Genomic DNA, 13,046 nt, shown 5'->3' with positions numbered 1-13,046 from the left:
GTGGAGCGGGATTTGGGAATGTAGTGAAGAGCGCCATCTGTCAGCAGAAGCGTGAACTGCAGTCTACTGTTCAGCAGGAGAGAGGATCACTCAGTAGCGCGAGGAGACCAGAGTTTGAAGAGTTTCAGTGAAATTTTGGTGGATTTGTACTTTTCTGTTTTTTTTTTAAGTGAAAACACTTTTAATTACACTGAAGTATTCGTTTGTAAAACAGTTCACTTGCTTCTGCTCTGCTCTGCTGTTACTCACATCTTTTCTTGAAAAGATGAATTAAATAACAATATTTCTACAGCACTTTGGCTTAATCCTGTTGCACAGTGTTTGTCAATGATGATGCTGTTTTAATTAATCAGATATTTGTATCAAATCTTTCTTTTCCTGCTTTCTTTCACAGACTCTGTAGAGTGTGTGTTAAAGTGCGTGTGAGAGGAGAGACTGTAGGTGGCAATGAAGGATCAGAGAGAGCTGCGCTGACGTGGAGATTTCCCCAAGAGACGATTCAGTCCGCTAATCAGTGTGAACCTCCTCTCTCACTCAGGATACACCTGCTGCACCACTCTGTCACTTTAGCTCCGTGTAAATGAAGAAGTTTCTCTGAGTCACATCAGAATAACAGAAACTAATGCAGTATGTCAATGTATAAAAATCATTTCCATACAAGTGAGTAAATCATTCTACTTTTAAATTAATCTATGTGAAATTTCTAATATGGTTATTGTTCTCAGAATTAAACTAATAATGTATAAATAATTGAAAATTCTTGCTTAACGTTATCAATCTTGTCTTGTACTACGATGATGAGTTAGTAGTCTTGAAAGTGTTTAGAAGGTACATGTAGATGAGCGATTACCATGTTTTGTAGCACATGAGACTGTGTAGATGGTCTTATATGGTGAGAGTTGTTAAGTGATGTTTAATGTTGTGTTGTTTAATGATGACTATGAAAGATCAGGTTCAGGCTGCCTGCAGTGTCATTTAACTGGTCAGTTATTAAACTGAAGGATAAATGAAGTGATATGATCTCTAAACACTACCAACACAGTTTCATTCAAACATGAATTATTAGATCATGTAGATCAGTATTAATATCAAATTTGGTGATAGAGAGTGAAAAATGGCTTATAAACCCTCATGAACCCACCATCATACTAAATACTTGGATTGTTTTAAACATAGGTTTTAGTTTACGGTGTTAATTTTCTCATATTACGCACTTCATTGTAACTGTTCATAAATCAATTTAATCATTTCTATATTGTTATTTGTTCTCAGAGAAACTTTGAATGAGTCACATAAAATTCAGGGAGTAATAATTAATTTTATCTGTTCAGATGTTTAATCAGGAGAATCCTATTAAGCATGTTGTTCAGTAATGTACAGTGGACTGAAGACTGGACTTCATATGACACCATATGATAAAAATAATATGTTAGTAGAATACATACATACATACATACATACATCATCTAAACCGCTTATCCTTCTGGGTCGCGGTGGGGTGCTGGAGCCTATCCCAGCTGTCATTGGGCGGAAGGCAGGATACACCCTGGACAGGTCGCCAGTCCATCGCTATGTTAGTAGAATAGTTAGAGGATAATTCCTCTGATTAAAAAGCTGCATACATCATTCCCTTCATATATAATTTTGATCATGGCTAAAAAGTTGTTAACCAGAAAACAGATTTTTTTCTTTGAGTACCATTTTGCCTCAGATCACATTGTATGTGCCTCTCCACCATGAATGCATTTAAGCCAAAACTTTCTCAGAACTATTGTGAACAATATTTCAGGCATAAGTCAATGTATTTGTAACAGTTTTATGTAATAACTTTCTGTGAAGGAGCTTTCAGAGCCGTTAAACACTGAGGATATCTGGTAACTGTCAACACCACTGTGAACAATTATCTGAATGACTTTGTTTACACCTTAATGATCAGATCAAGCAGAACTTTCAAATAATCTGTGGAATTTAATTCAATCTACTTAATACATGGACAGTGTGCATCAATCATCACCATATTTCATTATTATATTACACCCCCTCTTAAAAACACTTCAAAGATGAACAATACATTTTCAATTAAACTCTCTTTGTGTGTTGAGTATGGTGTCATTATAAAGGTGAAAAATGACGTGAGCAACTGCAGCACCGAGCTCAGAATTTTCTTGAGATACTGATAAAAATGCAAAAATATAAATATGACACCATTTTAATTAATTTAAAAATAATTGATGTCTTGATCAGATTTTAGGAAAGATAAACATGTCTTCCATTCACACCTCTAGTACAGGTAAAATGAACACAGTGATTTTTGTTCAGGCCCAAAGACACTAGATGGAAAAAAAAGTTCACAGAACTCTGACTGAAAAACAGTCATTTCAGAGTTGATCTGTTTCCTGGTGGCAGCTACTGTTTTGTTTCCTGTGTGTCTGTTTTTCTTGTAAGTCAGTTTAAACACTCTCCTGACTCCACAGGTCACACTGAAACAACAGCCTGTGATCACTTATTCTGCATATCAGCTTATCAGCCCCTTCTGTCAAATGTTATATGATAAAACCCACCAGAAACTTTGGCCATAGTTCGAAGTCTGTCTTATGATGATGAATGAAAATAAATTATTTATTAGAAAGGAGGAAGTATTTTTTGGTATATTTTCTCTTTGTTTGTTCAAACGATAAAAAATGACCCTGGTTTACTTTCCTCCAGAGACATTAGAGATAATCCTCAGATGTTGTTCACAAATTTATTTATGTTTTTTTTAGCCATCATCATCATTTAAGTATAACCATTTCTGTTAACCCTTAAATAAACCACTGTCATGTGGAAGGTTTTGTTTAGATACTTTTATTGTTTAATATTCTAAAAGTAGATGTTTTACACTCTGTGATATTAAAATATAAAATAAAGCTGTTCAGAAAGTTCATGAAAGGATAGGAATGTGTTTGATACACACCAAATACAGATCCTCCAAAACTGTAATTACTGTTACTACTGTTACTTTCATTCATCTGGACATGTATGTAACTCTTGTTGTTTAGCAGTGCTGTGTGCATGTGGTGACACTCTATGACAGTTAGTGTACATATTTGTACAGCTTGATCTTATTTTAATTGAATCATTAAACTGGATATTGACACTGGTGTAAACACCACCTTACATTTCTAAACACATAACAGGAAAATTAATGTTATTCTTAACTTGTGATGAAATTAGTAAGATTTTATTCCAAGTATTTATGGTCCATTTTTATTGCTTTGTTTATTATGAAATGTTAACACAATGCAAAGTATCAGTAGAGTTTTCGAATTATGCAAAAGTGAATCGTATGACCCTGTGTGTGTCCTTTCTAACTTTCAAGCCCGTGCTAACCACAAAATGAGAAGTTCAGCAAAATGACAGAGCAGAACTTTTTAAATTCTAAACTCTTCAAGACAAATTATGTTTTTGAAGTCCCTTTTTTTCCAGACTGCAGCACTGGGTCAGAATCAACTTTACTACATACAACTATATGACTCTGCCACCCTTCATAGTTCAGCACTGACACTGATACATCATATATTATGAGAGACACACTCAGGAAACACCTGCTGACCAACACTCCGTAATTTTAGCTCTATGCAAATGAAGATGACTCTTAATTTCTTCTTAAAGTGTAACAAAACAAACACTGTAAGTTAATAAATAATACAGTTTTCATTTATATGATTAAGAGGAATTCTAATTGATTTGAAATAAGTTTCCAAAAAGAAAAAAAATAGATATAGAATATTTTGAGATAAAATCAATACAAATGCTATACCTCAAAGGGAAAAAGGTTTATCTGTATGATTTTTTACATTTTCCAATGTTCTAAAGTGTTTATAATATTAGAATGATAATTTTTCAGCTTATTCTTCATAAAATATTGTATGAGCACATAAGGCTGTGTAGATGATCCCATATAATATGTAAAGTTCAGCAAAACTCAAACCCTATATGAACGTAGCCCTTTATAGTGAGCTGAGCCCTTACGTACGGCTACCTCATCAGACGTCTGCATCACAAAAAACTACATGACACGCCCATTCAGGTTATTCGCCTGCTTTTTCAAGATGGTGCAACATACTGTGTTAAGTTTAGTTTTTTTACTGAGATAACCCCGCTTCCAAAAAAGTGCAGAATGTAAATAAAAATAGAATGCAATTATATGCAAATCATGTAGACCATATTTTTAAAGGAAAATAATAGAAAGACAACATATCAAATGTTGAAAGGCTATTTTATGTTGAGAAATGTCATTCTTGAATGATCTTTACTTCTGAGAGACTCAGCCTCTCTGGGATGCTCTTTTATACACAATCATGTTACTGACCTGTTGCCAATTAACCACCAGGTGCTTTTTAGCACTACACAACTTCACCAGCCTTTTGTTGCCCCTGTCTCAACTTTTTTGGAACGTGTTGTTGGCATCAAATTTAAAATGGGCATATATTTTTCAAGAAAAACAATAAAATTTCTCAGTTTCAACATTTGATGTGTTGTCTTTGTACTATTTTTAATGAAATATAGGGTTTCAATGATTTGCACATCATTGCATTTCGTTTATATTTACATTTTGTACAGCGTCCCAACTTTTTTGGAAATGGGGTTGTACTTATAATTTTGTTATTTACAAAGCACATTCTATATCTCAGTTTAACGTGTTTTTACAAAATAGACTGCTTCATATTGTGACATGCAGGTTTCTCAGAGGAAACTCTGTGGTAAAATCTGCTTGACCATGAAGTTGTTGTTAGTGATAGGTTTGAACTCAGTTTGCTGGCTAATCAGTGTGAACCTCCTCTCTCACTCAAAGATGCACCTGCTGCACCACTCTGTCATTTTAGCTCTGTGTGAATGAGGAAGTTACTCTGAGTCACTTCAGAAAGAGACACAGACAAACACAGTATGATAATGTATAAAAATATACTGCTTTTTAAGTAAATTACACTATTTTTATTGAATTCCAACTTAAGAATCACAATTTAAAACGTGTCATGACTTAGAATATAGTAAAAATGTGAACAAATTTCATTTTAGATTACTCAGTAATTTGTGCATCAGTTAGTATACTTGATTGTGTTTAAATGAAATGTGTAAATTAATTATAAGTGCATTTGATTCCACAAAAGACTGATAAAGACTGTCCCATATAATGTGTGGTGTTGAGTGGCCCCTCCCTCTGCCCCCTCCTGTCTCTCTTATAGCTCATCCCTGCACTCTCTCCTTTATCTGCTCCTCAAGTTGCTCATCTCTTCACTCAGCACAGAGAGTCATCACACACTGACAAGATGCTGCCAGCACTCTGCTCTCTCTTCACTGCTCTCTCATGTAAGATCTCACAACACTGGAGCTCCTCAGCATTCGCCTACATCTAATGTGAGCATCAACAAATGTAACATGGATGCTGCTTTTATTGCAGGTGTCAGTGGTGTGACTGTGGTGACACAGAAGCCTCCTGTTCTCACAGCGACTAAAGGAGAGAAGATCACTATGCACTGTAATCTGGGATCTGTTACTGCTAGTGCTGCTCGCTGGTATAAACAGGTTCCAGGAGGAGCTACACAGTATGTGTTGAGGAATTATCATGACTGGAGCTCTCCTCAATATGGATCTGGCTTCTCCTCTCCTAAATTCACATCAACACACTCATCTCAATCAGATTACACTTTGATCATCAGTAATGTGGAGGTAGGAGACTCTGCAGTTTATCACTGTAGCACATGGGACGGCTCTGCTAGTGAGTGGGTATCACAGTGATTCACACCATGACAAAAACCTCCTCACTGCTCACATTCACTTCTGCTTTCAGACAACAGTAGAAACACAAAAACCTCAGCAAAATCTTACAGTAGTATACTGACACAAATTTTTATGTTATTTATTTTTCTAAGTTTCACCTCCATACGTTTTCATGTACTGAGCCAATAAACAGAGCAGTTACTGAAAGAACTGATTTCTTTTCTAAATAACTTTGTTTTCTACAGTGATTTGTCTTTTTTGTACAATGTATATTCCATTTTCTCTTGAGAAATACAGCTGATTTCTTGTATGTACTATTATGTCTTATGTCTTATGATGCTTACGATAGATCAGTGTCAGGATGTATGCAATGTAAATTATCTGTGTATAAATCTGAAAAGTGAATGTAGTGAAATATTCTCTCAACACCATCATGACAATTTCACATGAAATTTTGTGATTATGTAGATCAGTATCAGCATCATGTTGTGCTCGATTACAGAATGTGAAATATTTGTTTGTGTTATTATGGATACAACATCATATTTAACGCTTGGCTTGTCTTCCACACAGTTTTCTATTTTTAGTGTTCACATAATATAAATAACTATACTTTCATTGTGTATAATGTAATTATAAAGCGTGTACTTTCACCTTGATGTGTGAATTATTTTTTAAATAATGTCACTATTGGATATTAGCAGTTCTACACTTTTTATGGAACTAACACAGATTTCATTTAACCAAATTATAAAAATCTTCATGTGTACAATGAGCTCTGTTTATGTGTTATTTGGACTACAGTTAAGAGCAGAGGCTAACATGATGAATGATTATCAAACACTGCTATATGTTTAATGTCAGCTAAGGTGCTTGTTTTAAAACCATTTTAAATTATCATTTGATACAATTTTATCTAATCTGAAAAGAAAAAAAAGAAAAAATAATTTATGACTTTAAAGTTAAATTTCAAGCAATAATTTAAAATTATTTCCAGATTATACATTGTGAACTGAAGTTCAGTCAAACTCTAAGACATAATGAGTCCCATTCATGTGTGAGTGAATGTGTGTGTTCATGCTTGAGTGGCACCAACAATGATGTGTGTCTTGTAAACATATTTACTACATTTATGGAACACGATTGTGCTGGTTTTCACATCACTTGAAGCTCAGAGACACCTTTTCATTTAGTCTGTTCTTTTGTAGAGGCTGAGTTTGTGTCGCCAAACTGACAAAGACTGGAATGAGAGGAAGATGCTGGAGTTTCTGAACGAGAGCCGTCATCAAAAGTCTCTACAGTGTGAACAGAAATCAGGTCAGACTCAGAGGATATAGAGGAGGTTTTAGAAAAGGAGGATTTTCACTGGAAGAGTTCACTCCTTTGACATCTCTCACACCACAAAAACACAGCAGACATAAAAGCCTAAGAGACTCTCTTCATACTCAATAATAAATTCTGCATCGTTTCTTTAGTCTCACCTTTGCATTTCTTGTGGTGGAGATCTTGTCAATGTCATAAGCACTGAGGTGGATATTCAGTAGCTGCCACTTTATCCTACACAGCACACATGATACACCAAACTATATGACACTGTCAGCCTTGATAATTCAGCACTGACACTGATACATCACACATTATCAGAAACACGCTCAGGATACACTGAGTGCAGTCCTGCAGTGTTTTGCTGTAAGACATTTGACGACTCTGTTAGAGAGTGGGCATCACAGCGATTCACACCATGACCAAAACCTCACTGCAGGTTTTCTGCAAAAACAGAAGACATTTCTAAGAGCAATAAATTCACCTCATCAAACCTCACCACATCAAACACTCACAAACATGCAGAAGGTTCCATACAGTGTGAGAAGATACAACATCCTGCACCCCTGCACACAAGAACAGCGGCAGAAAAATATGCAACGCAGAAAAGAGAGATGAAGGTCTGATCTAAATAATATTTTAACAGATATTGTTTTAAGTAGTTCTTTATTTTATTATGTTTTTCGATACAAATAGTTTGAAGGACAAAACATCTGTTACACTCATATTTATTTGCAGTAAATCAATCAGAAAGAGTTTTCATTTTTCACACAGACCAAAATGTAATTTTATTTCTGTCCTAGATATATGAGGTTTATTCCTCGCATTATCTTTCTGTCCACTGGGGTGAGACATTCAAGTATACATGTAAAGTAACGTAAGTGAGGGAACAAAATTGTATCATATTCTGTTGAAGTTATATATTTCTATGTGACAGTTACTCCAAATACTCCATCTTTCTCAAACTGAACCTAAACCACTGTTGTAATTTTGAAGGTACATCTACATTGTTTGTAGGTCAGTGAACAAAACTCTACTTATGCAGTACCTTGTTTCTTCTCACTGTAGAGTAGAAGGAGTAAAGAAATACACACATTCCCTTTAAAAATCACACATCATCAGATATTTACATCTATGTCTCCAGATCAATTACAGTCAAAATGCTTTCATAATTAATTTTAGTAAATGTATCATGGTGGCATTAAATTAGTGGTTAATTTTTCATGTGAGCAATAAAGAAAAATGTCAAATATCTAACAGAGTTGATCTTAGGAGTTCATTTGAAACCAACATCAGATATTGAATATGAAGTACTACAATTTAGACTTTCGTAATTGTACATAATTGGTAAAACCTGAAAAATAGTTTCAGCAGGTTAGTCACATTTTAAACACACATATTCTTGAGTACTTTGGATTAGATTTTATTACTGACATTCTATGTAAAAGTAATCTTTTCAGTGAACAAAGTCTCAGCTGATTGGCTGGTTAGAGCTCCAGGCTCCTCCCTCAGCTCCTTATGAAAGCTTCCTCCACTCTCTCCTCTCTTCATCCTCCACTCTGTTCATCACTCTGCTGATCACACAGACAACATGCTGCCAACCCTCTGTGCTCTCCTCCCTGCTCTAACATGTAAGATCTCTCTTCCTGCTTTTCTCTGTACAGTGATGAGATCTGTTTGATTAGGATTGTGTTTAAAATGATGTTGATGCTCATGAACTCCAATGTTGCTTTATGTTTTAGGGGTCAGTTCACAGAAAGTTCTGACACAAACCCCTTCAGTACTGACTGACCAGGGCAGAACTGTCAGCCTGGACTGTAATATCGCATTTGATGAGGGGTACCATGCCTACTGGTATAAACAAATTCCACAAGCAGCTCCTCAGTTTGTGTTGAGATTTTATTATTCTCACAGCTCTCCTGATCAATATGGAGATAATTTTCCATCTTCACGCTTCACATCTAAAGCCTCGTCAAGCATCGACTACCAGTTAATAATCAGTAATGTGGAGGTAGGAGACGCTGCAGTGTATTACTGTGCAACATGGAGCAGCTCTGCAACTGTATACGTATCACAGTGAATTAGATAATGACAAAAAGCTCCTCACTGCTCACATTCACTTCTCCATTACATTCAGCTCATTTCTCACCTGGAGCAGAAAAGCTGAGTTAATAGCTGCAGTTCTCTTGTGCAGGACGTGTAAAGAAATCACAGGATAACAGAGACGTGGAATTCACAGAGACCGGAATGGGATGTGTAAGGACTCAGTGCTGATCATAGACAGTAGAAGAGAGAGCTGAAGTCTAGACGACGTTTCAGTTCCGCTACTTTCACTTCTGAAACTGAGGATGTTTTTGTATGGGTGAGGATATGAAATGAAGCACTGTGGTATTCGGCCAAGGAACAAAGCTGATCGTCACTGGTAAGAAACCTTTCTCTTCATCTACATTAGACTTCTTTAATGTTTGAAACTCATCTTTAAGAAACAGTTATATTAAAACATTTTTGATTGTCTTGTTTTTTTATTATTTAACAAAACAAATCATATAGTATTAATGTTATGCGATTGCCAGCCTCTCGTTATTCATATTAATAAATGTCTGATCAATTAATGTACTTCTGATAATACATGTATTTGTTTTGTTCAGTGGTGTCTTTTGACGCTTGAGCAAAAATTAATTTTTAGATTACGATTAGATTTTATTTAGTCACTTAAATTATATTGTATTTCATATAGTTACAAATAAATGAAATTGTGTCAAATTTTGCAACGTAACTAAGAACTGAAATCTGCTGAAATTTTTGATTTTATAAAATCATGATTGAATATTGTGTTTATTGTCTTAATAATGATTCTCACTGTAACTGTGAATTATTTAGGGAACATTTAATACAATGTCTTTAAAACTTGTGTTTATTTAGATTTTTATTTAGATTAAGTCTATAATTAACTTTTGATTTATTTTAATAATTTATTTTGATGGTTTTAACTTTTTTTCATTCAAACATGACACAATACGGCAAACTGATATCTGAACAAATCCTTAAAAGGTATTATTTTTTTACCTTTTTTTTTCTGTCTCTCTAATCAGACTCTGCTCTCCCGGCTCCTGTTCTGACCATCTTCCCTCCATCCAGTGAAGAGCTGAAGTCTAACAAAGCCACTCTAGTGTGTTTGGTCAATGACATGTCCAGTGGTCTTGCTGATGTGCGTTGGCTGGTGGACAGAAACCCGATCAGCAGTGGAGTGACCACTGGCTCTGCAGAGCAGCAACCCAATAAGAAATTCAGACTGAGCAGCTATTTGACCATTGAGAGATCAGAGTGGGATAAAGATAAAGCCATAACATGTGAAGTGTCTGCTGCCTCAAAAGCCACAACTAAAGAGATTAAGAAGTCTGAATGCAGCGACTGAACCTGATCACATCTGATACATTTTCATTCTTTTCATGCAAACTAACAGTTACTACTTGGCAGAGCTTCATAGCAACAGTAGTTTAATGTGTAGTGAAGGATGTTGATTTCATTAACCACAACTGGATCATCTCCTGCTTATGGAGTCATTTGACTTTTATGTTTATGAACAAAACTGTTTGATGAACTTTAATAAAATGCATAACTAAAAAAACTTTGTTGTCCATTTTTCATGGTGATGGAGAACCAGTATGATGTTCTAGACATTAAATCAGAGAGACTTCAGCACAGAACCAGCATAATGAAACAAATGTAGCTGTAAAGAAAAACAGTGAGAACAACCAAAAGAGTGAAACAGGTTTATACAGCATTATAAAATGATCAGAGTTTATTCTGGCTGTATAGTGAACAGAGCTTTGGAGACTCAGTTATAAGGAGATGGTGTGATATCTATGGTTACTGATGATGCCACTGAAAATGTAAAAGGATGATCTAAAGCAGATCAGAGTCAGTGATCACTGTCCAGACAAGTGCAGTAAAGAGAGGGAATTCTAATGGAATTCTCCTGTGAGAGATTCAGATCTTGAGGCTTAAACTAAACTGAACAAGAGTTAAAAGACTGAAGTTCAGATCACAACACTGTGGAGCTTTTACTGAAGTTTTACTGGCACTGACACAACAGATACACACACTAAAATATGAGAGAAAGTGAAGGAGCTCATAGAGATGTGTGTGAGTGAGGAGATTTCTCAAAGGTTCAAATGGAAATCTGCAGACAGCAGGAAGAGATGAAGGTGGAAAATGATTTGGGAATGTTGTTAGAGCGCCATCTGTCCGCAGAAGCGTGAACTGCAGTCTACTGCTCAGCAGGAGAGAGGATCACTCAGTAGCGCGAAAAGCGTTGGTGAGAGTTTCTGCTCTACTCCGCTGTTACTCACATCTTTTCTTATTGAATTAAATAACAATATTTCTACAGCACGTTGATTGGCTTAATCCTTTTGCACATAGTGTTTAAATGATGATGCTGTTTTAATTAATCAGATTTTTGTATTTATTTTTTCTTCTCCTGCTTTCTCTCACAGACTCTGTAGAGTGTGCGTGTTAAAGTGAGTGTGAAAGGAGAGACTGTAGGTGGCAGTGGAGGATCAGAGAGAGCAGCACTGACGTGGAGATTTCCCCAAGAGACGATTCAGTCCACTAATCAGTGTGAACCTCCTCTCTCACTCAGGATACACCTGCTGCACCACTCTGTCACTTTAGCTCTGTGTACACGAAGAAGTTTCTCTGAGTCACATCAGAATAACAGAAACTAATGCACTATGTCAATGTATAAAAATCATTTTCAAACAAGTGAGTAAATCATGCTAATACATTTTAAATTAATGTGTCAAATTCCTAATATGGTTATTGTTCTCAGAATTAAACTAAAAATGTATAAATAATTGAAAATTCTTGCTTAAGCACATGAGACTGTGTAGATGGTCTTATATGGTGAGAGTTGTTAAGTGACCCCTCCCTCCATCACTAGAAATCTATGCTGTTAATTTAAAGTTTAATGATGATTATGATAGATCAGGTTCAGGCTGCCTGCAGTGTCATTTAACTGGTCAGTTATTAAACTGAAAGATAAACAAAGTGATATGATCTCTAAACACTACCTTCACGGTTTGATTGAAACATTAATTATTAGATCATGTAGATCAGTATTAATATCATATTTGGTGATACAGAATGAAAAATGGTGTATAAACCCTCATGAACCCACCATCATACTAAACTCTTGGATTGTTTTATACATAGTTTTTAGTTTATGGTGTTAATTTTCTCATATGCATAATAATTGTTTCTAAATCAATTTAATCATTCCTATACTTTACAATATACAAAACTTTGAATAAGTCACATAAAATTCAAAGTGTAATAATTAATTTTATGTGTTCAGATGTTTGATCAGGAGAATCTTATTAAGCATGTTGTTCTGTAATGTGCAGTGGACCGAAGACTGGACTTCATATAACAAAATAATTTGTTAGTAGAATAGTTAGCTGCATACATCACTCCCTTCATATAAAATGTTGATCATGACTAAATAGTTGTTAACTGGAAAACAGATTTTTTCTTTTAGCAGAACACCCTGTATGTGTCTCTCCACTATGAAAGCATTCAGGCCATAACATTCTCAAAACTATTATAACAATATTATAATAATATTATAATAATATTCAGGCGTAAGTCAATGTATTTGTTACAGTTTCATGTAATGACTTGAAGGAGCTTTCAGAGCCATTAAACACTGAAGATATCTGGTAACTATCAACACCACTGTGAACAATTATCTGAATGAATCTATGGAATTTAATTCAATCTACTTAATACATGGACAGTGTGCATCGATCATCACCATATTTCATTATTATATTACACCCCCTCTTAAAAACACTTCAAGGATAAACAATACATTTTCAATTAAACTCTCTTTGTGTGTTGAGTATGGTGTCATTATAAAGGTGAAAACTGGACTTTAAAATACTGATAAAAATGTAAAAATA

General features: G+C 35.1%; 1 protein-coding gene across 2 annotated transcripts; it reads left to right on the top strand.

Annotated features, from left to right (window-relative positions):
* Positions 1–612: 612 nt before the first annotated feature.
* LOC118821204 (immunoglobulin lambda-1 light chain-like) lies at positions 613–10,733 on the top strand. Of its 2 annotated transcripts, XM_036589707.1 has the most exons (5): positions 613–660; positions 5,263–5,349; positions 5,441–5,774; positions 9,465–9,505; positions 10,176–10,733. In XM_036589707.1, exons 1-5 carry the CDS (start codon positions 630–632, stop codon positions 10,496–10,498), a joined length of 816 nt encoding a protein of 271 aa, XP_036445600.1. In that variant the 5' UTR covers positions 613–629; the 3' UTR covers positions 10,499–10,733. The 2 variants fall into 2 exon arrangements, 1 of the variants encoding a protein (XP_036445600.1); XR_005008322.1 differs by lacking the exons at positions 613–660; positions 5,263–5,349; positions 5,441–5,774 and adding an exon at positions 8,549–8,714 and having other exon boundaries at positions 9,278–9,505; positions 10,176–10,315.
* The last annotated feature ends 2,313 nt before the right edge of the window (positions 10,734–13,046 follow it).

The sequence above is a fragment of the Colossoma macropomum genome, unplaced genomic scaffold (assembly GCF_904425465.1).
Source record: "Colossoma macropomum unplaced genomic scaffold, Colossoma_macropomum, whole genome shotgun sequence".
Lineage (NCBI taxonomy): Eukaryota > Metazoa > Chordata > Actinopteri > Characiformes > Serrasalmidae > Colossoma > Colossoma macropomum.
This window is presented reverse-complemented; position numbering and strand designations above follow the sequence as displayed.